Raw genomic sequence first — 16,928 nt, 5'->3', positions numbered from 1 at the left:
TAATATGTATTCAATACCATAATTCATATTACGTATGCCTAAGTAATGTATTTACATTATGTTGTCCCGGTAGCACGACTTTACTCGCCTTTAATTTGAAGAGTTCCACTAATGGAAACGATAAGTATTCAGCTGAAGAATTAATGATATCATCAATTCAATAAATGCGCGCAATAATTCAGAATTGAAGATATCATTAATTATTTGAAGAGATCTTTAATTAAATTGTTGCGCGCATCTAATGAATTGATATCTTCAAATAATTGAAGATATCTTCAATTATTTGAGTTTATGTTAATATGGCACTCCATATGTCTCCCCTATAGACATAGGAATATATTGTCTGCTCAATATATCTAGAGAACTCTTAATGCTTATCAAACTATAGTCTCGCCACCGGTCCCCTTCTCTAGTAGAAAGATTGTTTTCAAATTATGTTAATTCAGTAAAAAAAAAATTACAAAGCAGTATATATAACTGTCTTATATATACTATCATAAGAATGTGAGCTAAAAAAAAACTTTGTGCAGTACGTGATCACAAGACAATATTGCACAGTAACAAAAAAAAGATGTAACTTGTATGTGATACTGATGGTAAGGAACCTTTATATTCTATATTAAGGGGCTCAACTTTTTCATTGTTGGATGTTTAAGAAATACTTGTATTTTAACTGAGAGCTTGAGTTATAGACTTACAACATAATTGATAAGTAGTTGGACTGAAATTATTTTCACAAATACACAAAAAAATTTCACAAAAATTTTTTCATGTTATTTTATGCCTGCTCTTGGACAGCATTATAAAATGAATTTTAAAGAATTGTGATTTGATTCTGGTTGTCCAAAAATGTACTGGATTTTCTGGCATCTAATAAGGTGTCAAATATTCAACAGTGTTGAGCGTGTGTAGGGACGAACAGCTACGGAACCCATAATTTCTGTATCGGTATTGCGTTTAGCAGTAGAGTAATATAAAGTCGCAAAAAGAAGATTTCGACTGAGTATGAGTAATTTATATTTTGACAGATTTGGCACGGTTTCGGGTTTGGAAACTTTTAAGTGTACAACGTAAGACATAGATCATCTTGTCTGATATTTGAGAACTTTCCAAACACAAATACTAGGCCTATATTTGGTAACAAGGAGAAACAAGCGTTACTCGCTACTTTGTTAGGTGTGGTTTATTACACACTATAGACTATAGTATATAGTTGAAACAGGAACTTGCTTGCGCAACTTCAGTTTAAAACAGTCGATAAGTAAAAGAGGTGAGACGATATTGACATGTATTTATTGAATTGAAATTTATTAAATGGGTACATTTTTGTTTGTCCAAAGCAGTGGTCTGTTTTCTGAAAGAAATATTCACATAAATGATAATGCAGTATCATAATGGTGAAATAATTTCGAGTAAATTTGGCAGGCCCAGCACAATATCTTGATTTAGCCATGAAAGCTATAAAAACCCTCATCAAATTAGTTTGATCAAGCTGCTTTGATAGCTTACCATATTCAATGTGCTGTACAGGAATTGTATCCTGAAAACTTTATTCATAATAATTTATAAGGATCAAGCATATGTTAAAAGGTTTATTTGATTATTGATAATGTTTTTACGGTGTTACTGTTGAGATGAGCGAAGATCCATAATATCATGCAACACAACTTTAGCGATTTAATCCACCTATTCATTTAACGTCCATGGGGAATATAACGTGGATGTAAGCAGTGCATTGTGACGTCATATTAGTTTCATTTTTTTTTTTTTATTCTTTCAAACCAAGCAAATATCAACAACAAAATGTAGGAAGGTATAAAAAAGCTTTTCCGAAATTTTTAAACGTTTTACTTTAAAAACTATTTATTTGTTTTACCCAAGGGGTTGTCCATGAAATATAACCACAGTGACGGTCACATTTTTCGTGAAGCATTACGGGTAATACTCATAATTTTTCAGCTGATGAAGAGCAAATTATGTGACTCAAATGTGTAATCAATTGAGTTCAAGCTCATTGCTTCATGACGCAAGCTTCTCTTGATTGTTTTTTTTAGTCAAAAAGGCTTTGCTGTGAAAATTCAAAGTGATGTTTGTGAAAATATAATCATTTTGAGTGTAATATCATGTACTTATATAAAAATTTTGTCATTTTTCTTTTGCAGAAAAACATGGCATTAAGGATTGTTAAATCAGGATACCTGAAACGTTTTAGTAGTAAGTTTGACAACTTTGGAATATTGTTCTAGAAGAATTATCACAAAACATGGTTTGTAAATAATAAATAGAACTTTAAAATGTGTTTTGTAATTAGAAAAATACAAAAAGATACATCAAGATTACAGTGAATGAAATTGTAACTAAGTTTGAAAATTGCACATTTGAAAAACAGTGTAAGAGAGACAATACTTGATCAAATTTCGCATTCGCTTGTTACCTCAGCTGTAACGTTTTGCAGTCGTTATTTAATAATTGAAAACAGAATTATATTATTCTTTTAATTCCATTAACAAACATTGTAAGAATGAAGGTCATTTATCACAAACATATCTAAATGGAGATTGTGATCACAATGTTTCTTTGTGTACTCTTAGATAATTTCATTTGAGGAAATGAATATAGTTCCTATCAGCAGATCAGTCGAAATGAATTTTTTAGTAGACAAAACCTTCAGACCATTTAGTTTTCAAAAAGTCTTTGTATTAGAATTTGAGAATTAAGACAGACTGGTGACTTGTGCCTGCTCTGTAATTTTACATATGCATTGATGTAACAAGCATCTGATGTTTTTGGGTTGTTGTTTTTTTTTATTTCTAATAGTCATAACCTCCAACCCAGTATGATTCAAATGGAAATGAAAGATAAGCATTTAAAACATCTCACATCTAAATTGTGTAAAAATTCATTGTGTCATGAGATTTTTTAAAGATCGAGGAAGTAAATTAAATGATAGCACCATCAATGTAAGGAAGCTATTAAAAGCCACATGCATTTATCCCTGATTTCAAATTAAAACCAAGTATCAAATAACCCACTGGACACCACAAAGATCAAAACCATTGGATTTCAACACAGTAAAAGATCATGTATAATTATAGGGAACTTGCAGGGACCGTCAAACTAACTTTTATGGCAATGTTTTTTTTATATTATTGAAGATTGCATCATATAACTTTGTTTAGAGAACTCTGCTGCACATTTACACATGGATGTTAATGCAAAGTTAATTTTAAATTTAGATGTTTTATCATTTGTTTATAGAAAGTATGTTTTCTGGTGGATGGAAGGACATTTGGTTAGTTCTTTATGACAACAGTGACTTGTGCATGTATAATCGACAAGGCGATCTTGAAATTAAAGCTAAAATTCATATGAAGGTAAGTGTATTTCCTTTACAAAGACTGGTTGATGTTGGATGTTTATTAAATTTGTACAACTTACGAAAGCTAGTCTGACTTGTAGATTGTCAGAACTACTGCAGGTCTGATATATTGTGATAGACGACCAGTCTCTTGTTGTCTGTCACAATTTTTTCATACCAGCAAACCAAAATTACCTGCTGATACTTTAGGGTTAACCACTTGTCCCCCCTCTAGTGCGAATATATTTACTAAGCTATAACTTTGAAGCCAGTTAGCACACGCAGCAAGTAAGTTTATATTCCACAGACCTTTGGCTTGGTTTAAACATTTATTGCCTTCATTTTAAATTTACTTGTATACTATATTGAAATGTCTAATTCCAATCTGATCCATAGTAGCAACAATTGTCATCCGTAAGATATAAAGATTAATAAAGTAAAACAGTAACTTCCTATGTAGGGTTCAATCACTGTGATCATCAACTGTTAATGGTGTCTTTATTTCCTCAATCACTGCGATCATCAACTGTTAACGGTGTCTTTATTTCCTCAATCACTGCGATCATCAACTGTTAACGGTGTCTTTATTTCCTCAATCACTGCGATCATCAACTGTTAACGGTGTCTTTATTTCCTCAATCACTGCGATCATCAACTATTAACGGTGTCTTTATTTCCTCAATTACTGCGATCATCAACTGTTAACGGTGTCTTTACTTCCTCAATTACTGCGATCATCAACTGTTAACGGTGTCTTTATTTCCACAATCACTGCGATCATCAACTATTAACGGTGTCTTTATTTTCTCAATTACTGCGATCATCAACTATTAACGGTGTCTTTATTTTCTCAATTACTGCAATCATCAACTGTTAACGGTGTCTTTATTTTCACAATCACTGCGATCATCAACTGTTAACGGTGTCTTTATTTCCTCAATCACTGCGATCATCAACTGTTGACGGTGTCTTTATTATACCCCCCGCAACAAGTTGTGGGGGGGGGGGGGGGGGGTATACTGGAATCGGGTTGTCCGTCTGTCTGTCTGTCCGTCCGTCCGTCTGTAGACACAACAATGGTTTCCAGGCTCTAAAGCATTATCCTTTCCACCTACCGTCACCATATCATATATATGGACTACCCATGGGATGAAGATGTTCCCTATCAATTTTGGGGTCAAAGGTCAAGCGCACTGGACATCGAAGTAGCAATATGGTTTCTGAGCTCAAAAGCGTTATCCTTTCCACCTACAGTCACCATATCATACATATGGACTACCCATGGGATGAAGATGTTCCCTATTGATTTTGGGGTCAAAAGGTCAAAGGTCAAGCGCACTGGACATCGAAGTAGCAATATGGTTTCCGGGCTCTAAAGCGTTATCCTTTCCACCTACAGTCACCATATCATACATATGGACTACCCATGGGATGAAGATGTTCCCTATCGATTTTGGGGTCAAAAGGTCAAAGGTCACGCGCACTTGACATCGAAGTAGCAATATGGTTCGGTTTGTCATGCCATTTGTTTTTTACACTCAGAAAAGAGGTAGTTTATACCTATTACCAACACCCTTTGGGAGATTGTGGTAAGCGGGGGGTATTCTTAGTGAGCATTGCTCACAGTACCTCTTGTTTCCACAATCACTGCGATCATCAACTATTAACGGTGTCTTTATTTCCTCAATCACTGCGATCATCAACTGTTAACGTGTCTTTATTTCCACAATCACTGCGATCATCAACTATTAACGGTGTCTTTATTTCCTCCTGGCACTTTAGTATTTCCTTCAGTACAATAACAGGAAGATCTTCATACATGGTGTGTAAAGTTTTGAATGTCACTTGTGTCATCATTTTCTGTTTATGTATATATGTAGATACTTTGTAAAAGTGTCAAGTTATCTTCACATTAGTGTTTTTAAAGGCATTTACAATGAACTCGACCAACCTATACATATTAATATTATTTGGGTCCTTGGGTCCAACAAAACACATGATGTGCCATCAACCTCATTCAATAAATGTTTACACCTTTCATACTAATTTACATCATCTGCTAAAGCACTGTACATTTATTATTTTGTTGCGTGTGGAATTGAGTCATCGTAAATGTACTATTTGGCATGTACATGAATTCAAGCAGTGCAACAATGGATACCTAGAGCATTTCATAATATAGTGCAAACTATAAATTTGCACGCTTGCATCAGTGCCTTTCAGACATAAATCTCCCTTAGATATATGTATACATACAATAATAAATCTCTATGCACCACTATTGTAAAACACAGTGCTAATTCATGATTATGTCAAATAGTGCATCAGCTCTGCATTTATGCTTGGTTTTGACTATGCTAAACTGAGAACTCATACAATATTTAAACAATGTCTATAGCTTCAGAATTCTTCCTTAGGATGTATGTAAAAGATTTGCCTTCGGGGAATACACGAGTGGCTTCCCTAACAGACCTGAACTTCCGAGAGGAGCATCTTATGACAGCGTGTTGGCCATCCCTCACAAAAACAACAGTCAGGCGAAGGTGTTTTGGTTCCTCTGTCATAATAGCAATGAGCTCCAGTACGTAAAACGAAACCTATACAAATACAGAGAAGATATTATGGAGTTAGATGAAATGCTATAAAAGTTTTCGATACTGTTCAGTGTAATATGCAATTTCTAAGTTGCTCAATACAAAAAAAGTTGTTTCCCTTTGTTGAACTCTTACGTATGGTGAGATGCAAATTATATTTATTTACACCAACGATGGATACAAACACATACATATATATATTTATATCTATATATATATATATACACACTACATTAACTTGATCTGAAGAATCAGCTAGATCATGAAGAGTTGATGGGCGCGGATCATCAATCTAATGAGACAGTGAGATAATTTTTGTGTAAGCAGTTTTGTGATGCGGGCGATTACTTTCCACACAAACTGCGTTGATGCATTGTGACATCATCAGTTTCAAAGACATGATCCAGATCATCACAGGGTTGATCCAGAAAGTCAGATCACACTCGGTGAATTTAACAATATCAAAAGACTGATTATATTGTTGGGTGTATGGTAAAACTCATTGTTGCTGCCTTCATACAGTGGATGATTGCAGCTTCTATGCAACCACTCAAATTGCAGGGAAATACAAATTTAAGAAGTTTATGAGTACAAGTAGAGAATAAAATAGCTCAAAGAAACATTAAGATTCAACATTTTTTTTTGCTAAAAGTGTGGATCATGTCAATGAAAATTCAATATGCTTTCGTGACTTTTATTATAATCTATATACATAACCAGTCTATATTATATGTATACACCTAGACCTGTATCCACCAAGCGTTTAATAGAGAACTAAATTTATCATAGAAGAGCTGATATCTCAAAAATTGCATATTGGGCTTCACACAAGCTGCATACATATGCACATTTAGAAAAGGTTACCATCAAAAAATATTTAGAAGACTGTTGAAGGAGTTGTGAAATTTTGCACAGCATTTGTATCTTGTCTCAAAATATGTTATCTGTTTTAGTGAGTGGATGAATGCTCTTTGTCAAGTTGTAAGTATATTTGGTATCTTTTTTTATTATTTGTGATGAAACACAGAGTGCCCTTTATCAGATCTATTTTATGATCCACCCTGTATTACACCCAGATTTAGAACACCTCTGTAGTTTTCATTCAGAATTCCATTTAAAGTAAATTGAAGAAGTCTGAACAATAATCCAATATGTAATATCTATTTTACTTGTGAAATATTTACTTTTATAAATATATTTTATCATACAAATATATCCACTCTTTTATTTCTTTGAATTTATAAATAGATATACTTGAACTGAAATATTAGTGAATATTATTGATTTAATTGTTCGCAAAATAGCATCTCAACAATAATGCTACCTAATATTACCATTCCAAATATTGCCAGCTTCCGAACCCTGATCAGCAGCAGCAGCCTTCAGGAGGGGTCCATCCCAGCAGCTCAGCAGGTGTCCTTACTGCATCAGCACCACCCCCATACAGTGCAGCACCACCAGGGCCAGGTCTCGGTTTTGACAGTTTAGCTGGTAAGTCAATTTCAATTTAGCTTTATAACACAATATTTAAAATAAAATTAGGCAAATTCTTTGATAAATATAGAATTTGTGATATGCGTGTACTGTTAATTAAGCCTTTACATTTTTTGTATTTACAGGAGGACAGGCACCTTACCCAACACAACCTGGTGGGTTCCCCCAGGCCCCTCCCCCTCAACCATACATGCCACCCCAAGGGTATCCCCAACAGCCAGCAGGGTATCCCCAACAGCCAGCGGGGTACCCCCAACAGCCAGCCGGATACCCACAACAGCCAGCCGGATACCCTCAACAGCCAGCCGGATACCCTCAACAGTACCCCCAGCAACAGTATCAACAGTATCCACAGCAACAGCATCAACAGTATCCACAGCAACCTTATCAGCAACCGTACCAGCAACCCTATGGTAAAGCCCAATTTTTAAAGCTCATACAGTGCTTTGATGTTTCAAATATAGATGCTTTTTTAGAAGACATTTCTTTTGCTACCATAACTATTGACCTTGGACTTTGACCTACTTTTCAAATTATTGACCTTGGACTTCCACCTACTTTTCAAAAACATCAACCTTGACTATATGTTTTGAAGCAAGGGGATAGGGATTTGATATTTCATATTAAATGCCTCACGAACAGGCCTTTAGATATAGTATCAAAACTTTTGACCTAGCAACCTGAACCTGAACTCGACTTATTTTTTAAAAACTTTAACCTTTTGAACTAAAGGTTTAGGTTAAGTAGTCATGCTTGCTTGCAAGCTATGTTGTCTTCTGACAACTCTTGTTCTTTTAATTTTGTTTGGGATATAATTTGCAAATATCATTATGTATTCTGCTGTTTATGTTTATCAGTTGCCCACAAAATTTCTTCTTGCTCGTGAATAGAAAATGCTGATCTAACAAAAATAAAGTGCCATAAAATTCTCTACATCGACAGTACTTTATACAGTTTTGAATCATCTTTTTAAGTTGTTTTCTGAAGAAAATTTGCTTTGTTTTCATTTTCAGCACAAGGATATCAACAGCAATATGTGGTTAAACCACAGAAAAGCAAAAGTGGAGGAATTCTTGGGGGTAATAAAGGCAAAATGGCAGCAGGTTAGTGAATCCATGGTACATGTATGTCAATTAAATGAAAAATAAAAGTCGAGACATCACCAAAATTTGATGGTTGATTTAGAGCTCCAATATATTGCTCTGTAACTCACACAAACTACCGTTGCCTCACACATTAAGTTTAGGGGTATCATCCTGGTAGTCTTTATGCATAAAATGAGTCAAGTGATGAACTTTGTAATCAGATAAAGAGGCACTGGAAGGTTAATATTTGGCATGATGATTGCTTACGACCTTGACATGATATAAGCTCATCTTTACAAGGTCAGAGTCAAATAGAAATAGAGAGAGGATGAAATTATTACTTAGCATCATAATCAGAAGAAATAATTTTAGAATACTGAACATGATGACTTGGGATGAACTTGACCAGAGCTCATTCGGACAAGGTCAAGGGAAGAAAGTATGAAATTCCAAGGCGAAACCTTCTTACCATTAGGACATTGCCAGCTCATATTGTAACAAGTCTTTTAACGGCCAGGACATATGTCAGATGTTGCTTATCACCAGAGCACACAACATGTCCTGAGCTTGGCTTGTAACAGAAAAAAATCAAAAATATCTTATAGGGATAGTGTAATAAATTGAATACAAAATGTGACAGCTGTAATACTTAACAATTTTAGCTGAAAAGATTTAGATATGTAAAGTTGAAATAGACAGCATGTCCAAAATGTGGTCACTTCGGAATATAAGTCTGATGGGGTGATTTTAGTCCCATAAGGATAGTTCACTGCAGTATTTTAGAGTTGTGCCTTCTGTACCAAATCATTGGTGATACTACACAAGAGGCCAATGAGCCACATCATTCACATGAGCAGCTGTTCCAACTGTAACAAAATACTAAGCCATTAATATTTGTATCCTTTTCCTAGTCAAAGGAGCAATGATAGAACAAAATTCATTGCAACAAAGTGTAAAATTGCTTGCAACTCATTTCACAATTTAGAGACTTTTCATTAAAAGAAATATGCATTTTTAACATGAGACACATCTGCTATGACTTATGAACCTTACCTGTTTACAGGACAACAATCTGATTAGAATCAGATTTATTTTTAGCTCACCTGAACCGAAGGTTCAAGTGAGCTATTCTGATCACATTTTGTCCGGCGTCCGTCTGTCTGTAAACTTTTCACATTTTCGACTTCTTCTCCAGAACCACTGGGCCAATTTCAACCTAACTTGGCCAAAAGCATCCTTGGGTGAAGGGCTTTCAAGTTTGTTCAAATGAAGGGCCATGTCCCTTTCAAAGGGGAGATAATCACAAAAATGCAAAAATAGGATGGGGTCATTTAAAAATCTTCTTCTCAAGAACCACTGGGCCAGAAGAGCTGAAATTTACCTGAAAGCTTCCGGACATAGTGCAGATTCAAGTTTGTTCAAATCATGGCCCCCGGTCGTAGGATGGGGCCACAAGGGGGGATCAAAGTTTTACATACAAATATATAGGGAAAAACTTTAAAAATCTTCTTCTCAAGAACCACTGAGTCAGAAAAGCTGATTTTTACATGAAAACTTCCTGACATAGTGCAGATTCAAGTTTGTTCAAATCATGGCCCCCGGGGATAGGATGGGGCCCCAAGGGGGGATCAAAGTTTTGCACACAAATATATAGGGAAAAACTTTAAAAATCTTCTTCTCAAGAACCATTAAGCCAGAAAAGCTGAGATTTACATGAAAGCTTCCTGACATAATGCAGATTCAAGTTTGTTCAAATCATGGGCCCCTGGGGTTGGATGGGGCCACAATAGGGGATCAAAGTTTTACATACAAATATATAGGAAAAATCTTTAAAAATCTTCTTCTCAAGAACCACTAAACCAGAAAAGCTGATTTTTACATGAAAACTTTCTGACATAGTGCAGATTCAAGTTTGTTCAAATCATGGCCCCCGAGGATAAGATGGGGCCCCAAGGGGGGGGGATCAAAGTTTTACACACAAATATATAGGGAAAAACTTTAAAAATCTTCTTCTCAAGAACCACTAAGCCAGCTGAGATTTACCTGAAAGCTTCCTGACATAGTGCAGATTCAAGTTTGTTCAAATCATGGCCCCCGGGGATAAGATTGGGCCCCAAGGGGGGATCAAAGTTTTGCACACAAATATATAGGGAAAAACTTTAAAAATCTTCTTCTCAAGAACCACTAAACCAGAAAAGCTGAGATTTACATGAAAGCTTCCTGACATAGTGCAGATTCAAGTTAGTTCAAATCATGGCCTGCGGGGATAAGATAGGGCCCCAAGGGGGGGGGATCAAAGTTTTACACACAAATATATAGGGAAAAACTTTAAAAATCTTCTTCTCAAGAACCACTAAGCCAGAAAAGCTGAGATTTACATGAAAACTTTCTGACATAGTGCAGATTCAAGTTTGTTCAAATCATGGCCCCCGGGGATAAGATGGGGCCCCAAGGGGGGGTCAAAGTTTTACACACAAATATATAGGGAAAAACTTTAAAAATCTTCTTCTCAAGAACCACTAAGCCAGCTGAGATTTACCTGAAAGCTTCCTGACATAGTGCAGATTCAAGTTTGTTCAAATCATGGGCTGTGGGGGTTAGATGGGGCCACAATAGGGGATCAAAGTTTTACATACAAATATATAGGAAAAATCTTCTTCTCAAGAACCACTGAGCCAGAAAAGCTGATTTTTACATGAAAACTTTCTGACATAGTGCAGATTCAAGTTTGTTCAAATCATGGTCCCCAGGGGGTAGGATGGGGCCACAAGTGGGGGGGGGGGGGTCAAAGTTTTACATACAAATATAGAAAAAAGCTTTAAAAGAACCATTGGGCCAAAGAAGTTGACATTTACATGAAAGCTTTCTGACATAGTGTAGATTCAAGTTTGCAAAGGGTAGTTTGGGCCATAATAGGGACCAAGGTTTTACATGCAAATATATATGGAAAGTCTTCAGATATGGGCCAAGGTGACTCAGGTGAGCGATGTGGCCCATGGGCCTCTTGTTTTTAGCTCACATGAGCTGAAAACTCAAGTGAATTATTCTGATCACTTTTTGTCCAGTGTCAGTCTGTCCATCTGTCTGTAAACTTTTCGACTTTTTCTCCAGAACCACAGGGCCAATTTCAGTTGGACTTGCCACCAAGTATGTTTGGGTAAATAGGATTCAAGTATGTTCCAATGAAGTGTCACAACCCTTTTAAAGTGGAGATAATTAAGAATGAGTAAAGATTTTGTGGCATCTTTTAAAAATCTTCTTCTCAAGAAGCACTTGGCCAATTTCAATCAAACTTGCACAAATCATCCTTGAGAGAAGAGGAAATGGAGGGTCATGCTCCCTCTAAAGGGGAGATAATCAAGGAAAGGCAAAAATAGGATGGGGATCATTTAAAACTCTTCTTAGGCCAGAAAAGTTGAAATTTATATGAATGCTTCCTGACATAGTGTAGATTCAAGTTGGTTCAAATCATGGCCCCTTGGGTAGGGTGGGACCACAATAGGGGATCAAAGTTTTACATAGTGATATACATATGTATAGGATAAATATTAAAAAATATTCTTCTCAAGAACAACAGGTCCACGATTACTCATGTTAATATGCAAACAATCGCAGGTATTTTATTCAAATTGTGGTCCTTGGGGGTAGGGTGAGGGCACAATAGGGAATCAAAATACATGTGTATAGAAAAAAATCTTTAAAAGTCTTACAACAAGTCCTTGAATACTCATAGCAATATGCAATCATCCCCAGGTAATGCAGTTTGAAGTTTGTTCAAATCATTGCCCTTGGGGTGGGATGGGACCACAATAAGGGATCAAATGTTAGAAGGGGATATATAGGATAAATCCTCTTCTCAAGAACAACAGGGCCATGATTAATCATATTAATATGCAGCTATTTCCATGTGGTACTGATTCAAATTTTGTTCAAATTTTTCTTTTAGATTTATTCCCAGTTTTCACTGCAATTATTATTATAACATGGTCTTCAAAGACAACATTTTATATTTTGTTGATGTGACCATTTCTAATTTGATGGTCACTTAAATTTCAAACTCAATAATACATGTATTTCAGTTTTTATTTTTTTTATTCAGAAAGGCATCTCATATGCCTAATTATAAAATCATCAACCATGCCTTGTACAGGTACCCATGTATAGTGGTATCCTCAAAGGACACAGGTGTGAAAAATGGATTGTTGAAATCATGAAAATTTTGTCAGCCAAGTTAGTTCCAGAACAACAAGAAGTAGCGATAGTGGCATTTTATATTTACCAAAAGTTCGAACTGAATATTATAAACGGTCTTTTAAGGTATCCTCCACAATTTTATGGAATCAGTTGCCCGAGTCTGTCAGAAGCTGTGGTTCTATTACATCTTTTAAATCAGCATATTTGCAGCATTATTTCTCAAATAAGTGATATATAGATATGATGTATATGTTTATTTTTTCCCCCCAGTGATATCGTGTGTGTATTTTATGTATATATTTTATATTATGTTATCTATTTTTCTATTCTCTCATTTATCTGTCTGTGAATATGTTTTATACAGGACCACAATGTAAACTAGTCATTTGTACTAATTGTGCTATCCTGTCTAAATAAAAGAATTTATTATTATTATTATTATTATGGACACTACACTAGAGTAGTTGTAATTGGCTAGCAGGACTTACAAATGAATACTTTATTACACTATAGTAGTTGTAATTGGCTAGCAGGACTTACAAATGAATACTTTATTACACTATAGTAGTTGTAATTGGCCAGCAGGACTTACAAATGAATACTTTATTACACTATAGTAGTTGTAATTGGCCAGCAGGACTTACAAATGAATACTTTATTACACTATAGTAGTTGTAATTGGCTAGCAGGACTTACAAATGGATACTTTATAAGTGGAACAACCTTATATCAGGCAGATAGGTTTCAAGTGATTTTTTAAATGAATTATATAAAAACAAGATGAGTTTGTGAAACACTGATGCCCCCATACGACAGCAAAGAAATTTCGGTACCTAAAGAAAGGTCTTGTCACAAGGAATACACGTGAAATATGAAAGCCCTATCACTAACCATTAAAAAGTTATGGCCAAGGTTAAAGTTTTTCAAAAGTAGTTCAAATTCCAGACTCAACGTCACCAAAAAAAAAAAATACCAAAAAGAAAGGTCTTGTCAAAAGGAATGTGAAATATGAAAGCCCTCTCGCCATCCAATACAGACAATGACAACAATGACAGACAGGTTATGGATCATATTCTATCAACAATGTTCAAATTTCAAGTGATAATTTCAAAAAAGTTGTTCATTGTAGTTTAATACTATGCACAGCTTTCTGGGTATTTGTACATGTAGAACAGCTGTCATTCTTGGATTGTTTTCTTCACAAATTTTAATGCTTTGATTTTGTTCCAGGTCTGGTCGGGGGAGCTGTCCTGGGTTACGGAGCATCGAGAATGATGGGGCATGGTTTTGGTGGACCCTTTGGGTGGGGCATGGGTCACCATGGAAGTTGGAGTTCTCTAAGTAGCTTTGGAAGTGTAGGAAGTTTTGGTAGCTTTGATTGAAATTGAAAGAAAATACCATACCATTGAGATATCTACAACATTTGAAAAAATATTTATTGTTCATGGTGAATTGAATTTGTATCAGATTTTTTTACCTGAATATTTGATTGTTTCTGTGCTGTTTTGTGATATGCATGTAAACATGTATTATATAGCCTATTTAAGTTTCTGTTACTAGAAATATTCGAGATCCGAGTGAAGTTTCTAGTGGACGACAGAGGTTCAAAATCTAGGTCACTTCTGGATTAAATATACTTGATCTTTGACTGGCAAACTTGACATATATCAACAAGGTCCTACTTTTCAGGATACTGGTAATAAATTATATACATATACATGTATTTAGAAGATCTCTTTATTTTGCTTATAATCTTCTCTTGTTCAAAATGAAGAAATTTAAAGTACACATTTATACAGGACAATTTCCAGTAATGGAAGTGTCTTCTTTAAAAAAATATTTTGTTGGGAAGTTTAGGGATCTTCAAAAGTTTATTGAAATGTGAAACCATGTTACATGTACAATTATCACCTTACAAGATTTTGTTTGAAAAAAAAGTACCACCAATGTGCTTGTGTTTTAACTATCTGTGTTGAGATTCAGCTTGGCTGAATATTTGTACTGACGCCGTGGTGAAGGTGTCAATCCAAATATTCAGCCAAGCCGAATCTCAACCGCGATTAGTGTTTTAATAAAAGGGCATACAATTGTAAATGAAAATGCAGTAATACTTATTTGAGCCCTTCTGTATACCTGCGGTTGTGGCCATGATGTTTCTTAGACAATATGGCTGACACATAGTGTAACATTTTAACTGTAAGATATTGTTCAGTGATATCTGATATTTTAATCTAAAGACTTGTCTCTGATTATTTTAGAAAAAGTTCAACATGATTCTGAGAGTGTGATAGCTCTAGAAATTCTATTAATCATTCTCTTTAGATCTCTGTGCCTCCGTGTCCAGTGTTAAGCTTTATTTGTACATGTAGTAAATCTGACTTTATTTATGTTACCACTCCTTAAGATTGTGAAACTTGTTGTGATTTAAAATTTAAATGTATATCATATCGTAATTATATTTGGTATCCTTTATGTATATGTATTATATAGATAGGTAGGTATATACAATATAAAACATGTGAAAGTATGACTTGTTTCAGCTTTGTTTACAATGTGTATAAGTTATGGATAATTGATTTATATATATATAATAACCTGACACAATACACTATAATCACAATAACAACAGAATACAAACTTTTGAAGGACATTTTTAATGACTAATGTTAATGTTACAGTAGTTGCACATTTTCATTTGTTAGTTTATTCCTATAATGAAGCAGGGTTTGTACTATGATTTTTTAAATTCATTTTTATGATCTACATACCCACGTGTTCATTTTATGCCCAACTCTAGTTAGCTATGATTTACATTCATTTATTTGCTAAAATTCTATATTTTCCTCTTCTCGTGAACTACTGCAGGAATTTAAACTTTTCACAAAAGAATATTGAGTAAATGGGCTATAAGCTTGTTCAAAAAGAAAGTCTTACACCTGGAAGATAATTAGAAGAGAAAATGGGATAATCACAAATATACACGGATTGGGAATTTTTCATAAGTAATGTTCTTGCAAATGAAAAGAAACCCCATCTCTTTGTCAGTTTAATAACCAAACATCCTTCTACCAGGTATTTGAAAATTCATATTGTTTAAATCATAATCCTTCACTTTGTCTGGGTAAAAAATGTGAAGGCTACTCGAGTGCGTATTCTGTTATTTTTTTATTTTTTTTTACATGTATGGCATGTTTACTAATTGTTGATGATATTTAATGCAGATTTTATTTAAATACATGTAGATATGTACATTTGTATTGATATTTAACATGTATTGATTTTATTTCACATGATCTTGATGGTGGGGACAGTTGTAGAAATGTAGGTTATGTTGTATAATTCATGAACATGTATATTGTGCTGGAAGTATGATCAACAAGGTTTTCACAAGTTACGTTCCTACATTGCAGCAGTGTTTTTCAATAAAGAATATGTGAACTCTCATTGAGATATGCTTTTGGATTACTCAAGGAATGAATTTAATACCTGATAATTATGCCTCCCTTTGAAAACAAGAGTACCGCAAATGGTACATAATACGCCCATGAAATGCTGTGTTTTTCTTGTGCTATAATTTGTATAACTTTGCTTCAGGTAGTATCAGCCATCATGACGCTGTGACAAACTTTCATATGAACAAAGGGTCTTAGCTTAAAAATCGAGATTTCCTCAAAATGGACCAAGTTCAACAACCTGTAATTTTTTCAAAAATGGAAGAAAATCAAAATCCTTCCCCAGATGCACATCTTCAATACGCATACAAACACTCCACAAAATAAGAAGGTCCTCACTTGAAAACTGTGGGAGGAGTTGGGCAGACAAATTATGTACCCTCCATAGAATATTAATTTCCAAATAGACTTAAGTTCAACAACCTGTAATTTTCTCAAAAATTGTAGAAAATCAAAACCCATCCCACATGCACATCTTCAATACCCATACAAATACTCCACAAAATAAGGTCCTCACTTGAAAACTGGGAGGAGTTGGGCGGACAAATTATGTACCCTCTATAGAATATTAATTTCCAAATTGACTAAGTTCAACAACCTGTAATGTTCTCAAAAATTGTAGAAAATCAAAATCCATCCCACATGCACATCTTCAATACCCATACAAACACTCCACAAAATAAGAAGGCTCTCACTAGAAAACTGGGAGGAGTAGGGCAGACAAATTATGTACCCTCCGTATTATAATTAT

The 16,928-nt window shown here is 34.8% G+C and overlaps 1 protein-coding gene and 1 long non-coding RNA gene across 3 annotated transcripts; one reads left to right on the top strand and one right to left on the bottom strand.

Annotated features, from left to right (window-relative positions):
* The first annotated feature begins 970 nt into the window (after positions 1-970).
* LOC125680679 (circumsporozoite protein-like) lies at positions 971-16,169 on the top strand. Of its 2 annotated transcripts, none has more exons than XM_048920395.2 (9): positions 971-1,270; positions 2,163-2,214; positions 3,259-3,374; positions 5,776-5,939; positions 6,906-6,933; positions 7,305-7,443; positions 7,572-7,859; positions 8,460-8,549; positions 13,956-16,169. In XM_048920395.2, the coding sequence occupies exons 2-9, from the start codon at positions 2,169-2,171 to the stop codon at positions 14,105-14,107; spliced, it is 1,023 nt and encodes a 340-aa protein (XP_048776352.1). In that variant the 5' UTR covers positions 971-1,270; positions 2,163-2,168; the 3' UTR covers positions 14,108-16,169. The 2 variants fall into 2 exon arrangements, with proteins under 2 accessions (XP_048776352.1, XP_048776358.1); XM_048920401.2 differs by having other exon boundaries at positions 977-1,070.
* LOC130053754 (uncharacterized) lies at positions 2,482-7,440 on the bottom strand. Its single transcript, XR_008802111.1, has 2 exons — positions 7,287-7,440; positions 2,482-5,955 (listed from the first exon to the last, which is right to left on the bottom strand). It is a non-coding gene; the product is annotated as an uncharacterized LOC130053754 (long non-coding RNA).
* Positions 16,170-16,928: the final 759 nt, after the last annotated feature.

Source organism: Ostrea edulis, chromosome 1 (assembly GCF_947568905.1).
Source record: "Ostrea edulis chromosome 1, xbOstEdul1.1, whole genome shotgun sequence".
In the NCBI taxonomy this organism is placed as follows: domain Eukaryota; kingdom Metazoa; phylum Mollusca; class Bivalvia; order Ostreida; family Ostreidae; genus Ostrea; species Ostrea edulis.
Note: the sequence above shows the minus strand (reverse complement) of the source record. Positions and strands in the feature narration are given on the sequence as shown.